This window comes from Carassius auratus, chromosome 9 (genome assembly GCF_003368295.1).
Source record: "Carassius auratus strain Wakin chromosome 9, ASM336829v1, whole genome shotgun sequence".
NCBI lineage: Eukaryota > Metazoa > Chordata > Actinopteri > Cypriniformes > Cyprinidae > Carassius > Carassius auratus.
In genome coordinates this window covers 22519036-22524451 of record NC_039251.1, presented here as the reverse complement: position 1 = coordinate 22524451, position 5416 = coordinate 22519036, and the positions used below count along the sequence as shown (strand labels likewise).

The window sequence follows — 5416 nt, the reverse complement described above, 5'->3', positions numbered from 1 at the left end:
CGTTTCTGAGTTGTTGTTTTTTTTTTTCTAAAAAAATGTGGAAATTATTTTTTATGTTGTTTATAATCAAATCAAACCATTACCACTTACTAAATGATTCCCCAACCGCTGAAGGTTAATATTACATCACTTTCTGTGGTTTAATGCCAGTGTAGTTCATTTCCAATAGTCATCATACATTTGTTGATCATTTTTCTTTGTTTTATTGCCCTTCAGGTTATAGGCTATATATCAAATCACAGTTTTAGTACATGTTCACGCTTTTACAGTAGACTCTTTAAAATGCAAATGAACCAGTGTTATGTTACAAAAATAAAGTGCTCATTGTAAATAAAGTGACAATCAATTTGGTAAATGTATGAGCAACCTCGGTGGAACAACATGTGAAACAACACAACAAAATCATTTTAATAACAGTCAGTAGTGTTGAAGGTAATAGTTGAGATCCGTGTGATTGAAAAAGTCAAGATAAGCTCATAGAAAGATTCGAAACGCTCAAACGCATTTATCTGTTTACTCGGAAGAGCTTCCTGTGATGTGCAGGAGGAAGATAAAGATCTGGACGATATCAACATAGAGGGAAAGCGCTCCGAAGACGTATTCCTCAGGGCTGATGCTGTTCTCTCGGTTTCCAATGAGCAGCTGAGTGTGGTAAGCCAAAAACTATAAAAAGACAAGCTGTCGTTTAGCATTCCATTGTGGGAAAAAAGTGTGCTTAATTGTATTGAATGTGTACTTCAATAAAGTAAATGTAAAAAATTACTCATGCAGATAATACAACATTAATTTAAGGTAAGGCCACTTGGGAGCCTTTTAAGAAAATACTATTTCAATACAGTTTCTTACACTTAATTACACTACACTTTTAATAATGTAGTCATGTCAAAATCAAAGTTTTGTACTTTGGAGTACATTTTGAGCCACTGTTTTGATCTTTGTCACACTTTAAAGAAACACATTCAATTTATTGTGTCGACTAACATACTTAAGCACATTAACTAATTTCATATCACTTTTAAAGTTGCTAGTAGCATTTAAAATGTACTATAATAGATTTATATGTATATTTAATTGTAAATAATATGCAATTTAGTGTGCAAAAACATTACATTTAGTTAATTCTTTTATAGAAAAAAATATATTTTTTTTTTCCCCATAATATTGTTTCAAACTCACCAAGGTAAAGACTATTGCCCCACAAGCACCATACATCATCTGCAGCCACGGCACCTGAGACATTGATGGTGTAGGTATATTATACTATAATGGGTATTTTTTAATGGTTAATCATTCATAAGACAGGACACATCAATCTCATGTTAATATGTGAAATATACAGTACATAAAATAGGCACCTGTCAAGACAAGTCAATCCCCCTAGTCTGAGTTCAAAACTTATTTTAATATGTTGGCACTCCTTATGACATTATAAAGACAATAATGGCACATTTTTTGGAGCTGAATGTTCTTCAGGGATCCCAGTCTTTTTAACCTATGAATTTATATTTATTTACCTGACTTAATCAGCTATTCATGATTTAGCAGATAGGGATTTTTTTTTAAAATATGTTTTTCATTATAAATGGGCATATTTCATTTTTTTTATAAATAGGCATATATCCATGTTTTCTGGTCTGTAAGAAGCATGGTTCTTTAAAGGAAATGAACAATTGTTGAGGGGGTACGTAAAAAAAAAAAAAATCTTGGTACTCTTAGATGTTTTGTCTAATTTCAAAAATGTTTTGGTCCTCTTGAGACCTTGCTGAGGGTCTTTTTTTATTTTATTATTATTTATAGTGCCACCCACTTACTTCCATTGTATTTGCATTACTGTAATGTGTTTCCTGTTGTTTTTCAACAAACTAAAGAACAAGTCAAAATGATTTTGATCTACATGATCTATGTAGGCATTACAAATAACAGAGCATTCTTTTAAACCAGAGGTTCTCAGGTTCAAAAGAGGTTCTCTTCGAATTAGCATATTTCTTCCAGTATGTTCTGCTTTAATTATGACATAGCTGCTTGTTTTCAAACAGTTTTATTAGCTGTGAGTGTCAATATGTTAAAATAATAAATTCAGAAATTTCCCCTTAGTGGCCCTCTAGTTGAGAAACACTGCTTTAAACTGGTCTCACTTACATACTGAAAGGAGAGCACAATGGACGTGATAATGCCAGTCACCAGAAGAACAGCACAGAGAGCACAGAGCAAACCTGTGCAGGAAGTGAAGTCAACCTGTGCAAATGCAGAAAATGTAAGCAGTTGCAAACTGTAGAAGTTGTAATACTATAAATAAAAGTAAAAAATAAGTAGATTTCATATGGAAAATAGGGAGAAAATATTAGACAAAAGCCTAAATTGTTCAGTTTAAAAGCAGAGCACACACACACACACACACAAAAAAAAAAAAACAGTTTTGTCTCAAGCAAGCATGAGACATTTACCAGTAAGCCATGAATGTTTTAAAAGAGACAGACGATCATTGTAATCAAATACAATGGGGTTATTTTACACCGGCAACAAAGTGGCATTCACCACCGACCAGTCTCTGGGTGCTGCCACAGCACAGCAAGTCTTACCTTGGTCTGAAAACAGAAGATTGTGACGATTATACACACTACTGCCGTGATGCCCAGGGCCAGGAACACTGCTTTGGTATCAAAATAACTGTAAATAACACCAGACGGAAAAAAACAAGAGTTTAAATCCAACCATATGCAGTGTGTGAAACTGATGACATTTTAGTCTTACCTTGATATTGTTCCCGTCATGTAAGACAGCGTAAGGGTCTGCGGTGGACAGAAAACATGTTTGGTCAATTACAATGAATAATTCAACAGAAATGTCCACGAAAACTCGATGCAATCATCACTTACAAAAATAAAAAGGAGTATTAAATTCCATGGATGACGCCTCCTAAAAACCAAGTCAGGATTTCCATTATTAAATAGATATTCTGTTACTTATAATGTAAATAGTTAAAAATGACTAAACTCACCTCGGCCCCTCACAGCAAACCAGCATAAGGTAAGTAACAAGATACACCGGGCTGTGAGAAATAAATAAATACAATTCACCATTACAAGATCATAAAAGATCTAAAAAAACATTTCAATCTGTTAGACATGACTGTAAAATAACTCACAATGATGCCCAATAAATGGCAGGATTTTGGAGCACAAAAAGACGCACAGGCTCACTGTAAGATGAGGGATGTACACAAATACCCATTTCATTTCATTGCACTGTTTATTTATGTTCAGTTGCTTTTTGAATTTATTTATCATACTCACACAAACGTGAACACCGCAATGATTGAAGCAGTGACTAACAGCTGGACGGCTAAAATAAGGTAAACCTGGTACAGAAACAACCACAAGCAAATATCTTTACATGAAGCTATTGCTCATTATTATTGCTACATTTATACACTGAGAAATCTGTAGTACTAGTTCGGTTTTAAAATAGATAGTCTCAATACCTTTCTTATGAAGGCATGTCGAACACTCATGCTGTCCCATACGCCAGATGAAGAAATGCCCTCTTCATCTCCTAAAACAAAATAATTAATACAAGAAAAATGCATTAGAGCATTATAAAAATTATACAAAGTGACCCCCAACTGGTAAGAAACTTGATTTGTACATACAAAAGAAACAAAGAAATACAGCAGAGAAGTCATAGGTTACACTTCATTATTCACATGAGAACTTGGTTCTTACTAAGGTTGGAGGGAAATATCCCTGGTGTTATAAAGGATGGCATTGCTGAAGGGCAGTATCCAGGGCCCTGCCAATGCCCTGCCGGGGGGTGTGCGCCAGGCTGTCCCGGGCCCGTGTACACCCCTGGATGTACTGGGTATCCATAGGGAGGGTATGGATAGTTTCCATGCTGCTGCTGTCTTGACTCTTCATAACTTGGAGGGGGATCTGACTTTGACATTGTGATGTCCCTGAAACACAAACCACAAAATTAAAGTTCTTGAATAATTTAATTAAGAAATTAATACCTATTTTAATACTCTCTCTCTCTCTCTCTCTCTCTCTCTCTCTCTCTCTCTCTATTTACACACATACAGAGAGCATTCAATGCATTCCAAGAAGACAGTAAGGCTATACTAAATAAATACATGGAGCTATGGAAACAATACACTTTATTTTCACTTTAAACAACAAAAATATATATGTTCTTAGTTGTTTTGCCAGTCTGACATCAGCAGAATTATAATAATTGTAAATGAATGGAGAAGTATTTCACTTACCACGTTTGCTGTGACCTCAGCAACGGGACCGAATGAAATGAGAGCGTGCAGAATTAACTTGTTCTGCTCATGTGATGCAGCGAGAGCGCGAGGTGCGCACTGGAGCGCTCTGATTGGCTGGAACCAGGATCTGTCTCCAGTTTCCAGGGTTCTGTTCTCACTGGACTACGCTCCTGTTTATTTCCCCAACTAGTCTGAACATCTTACCAAAATACTGTTTTGTATGACCGCTATTTAGTATTCGAAATTATGTTAACTATTTTTTCTTTTGTTTTGTGTGATCTGAACAAATGATATTTGATATTATATATCTTCACATGAGCATGTCTTATTGACAACACTTTGTATTCAGCAGTGCAGAGGGATTTGATGTTGGTTAGTCATTATCATAGATATCTATGGGTCATTATTAGTTAATGATCTTGTAGTAAAACCTGTCTACCAACAGACAGCGCTAAAACATAAAACATTATGACGCTCACGCTCGTGCATTGTTTATACACACACAGTATGATGTGTAGATAGTTTGATCGGTGTGCTCTTTCTTTTTTGTTTTTATACATATTAAATGATTCATTTTTTTAAAAGAAAAATACGATTAAAATTTGAAAATCATACATTAACTTACATGATCAGATTTTTCTCCATTCAGTCTTTACAGTCTGTTGCAATGCAGACAGCAATGACATCATTGTCATTTTGGCATACTGTTCTGCGACTTGTCATTTTTATTATGTTTATTTTAACTGACTTGTGATTGGTCATTTTATGTCTTAAATGTATTTTTAAGTATGTATTATTTAGTGCACACACCTCTGATGTACATTTGCCCTCTTTTCTGTAATCAATATAGGACGTTTATTTACGCAACATTCACAATAATTCTTTTGATACCATGTTTCTGATACCTGGTAACAGTGTGACACAAGTTATTTTCCACATGTGTTTTCAAAATTAAGTTACATAATCTGTACATTGCAATGTAATTAGAGATTTGAATGAACAATAGCCTGTGTAGGCAATATAAGCAGATGAGAGGCACTCGGTTGTCTGTTCATGCAGCCTTCCCAAGTGCCCTCTTTCAGTCTACACAGACACGCACACACAAACCACTACACCATTAATTATTCAGCCAGCTTTTGCATTACACTTGCA

General features: G+C 35.0%; 1 protein-coding gene across 1 annotated transcript; it reads right to left on the bottom strand.

Annotated features, from left to right (window-relative positions):
* Positions 1-17: 17 nt before the first annotated feature.
* LOC113108762 (protein lifeguard 3) lies at positions 18-4372 on the bottom strand. Its single transcript, XM_026272055.1, has 12 exons — positions 4262-4372; positions 3723-3952; positions 3482-3552; positions 3294-3358; positions 3146-3199; positions 2999-3049; positions 2877-2916; positions 2752-2789; positions 2580-2667; positions 2140-2235; positions 1177-1230; positions 18-663 (listed from the first exon to the last, which is right to left on the bottom strand). Exons 2-12 carry the CDS (start codon positions 3940-3942, stop codon positions 514-516), a joined length of 927 nt encoding a protein of 308 aa, XP_026127840.1. The 5' UTR covers positions 3943-3952; positions 4262-4372; the 3' UTR covers positions 18-513.
* Positions 4373-5416: the final 1044 nt, after the last annotated feature.

Excerpts from the sequence above, each read along its gene's own strand:
- LOC113108762 (XM_026272055.1), bottom strand. The coding sequence starts at position 3,942 with ATGTCAAAGTCAGATCCCCCTCCAAGTTATGAAGAGTCAAGACAGCAG. Across the intron at positions 2,668-2,751 it reads ATGACGGGAACAATATCAAG|TTATTTTGATACCAAAGCAG; the intron begins GTAAGACTAAAA and ends TGTTATTTACAG. Across the intron at positions 1,231-2,139 it reads TTGTGCTCTCCTTTCAGTAT|GTGCCGTGGCTGCAGATGAT; the intron begins GTAAGTGAGACC and ends TCAATGTCTCAG.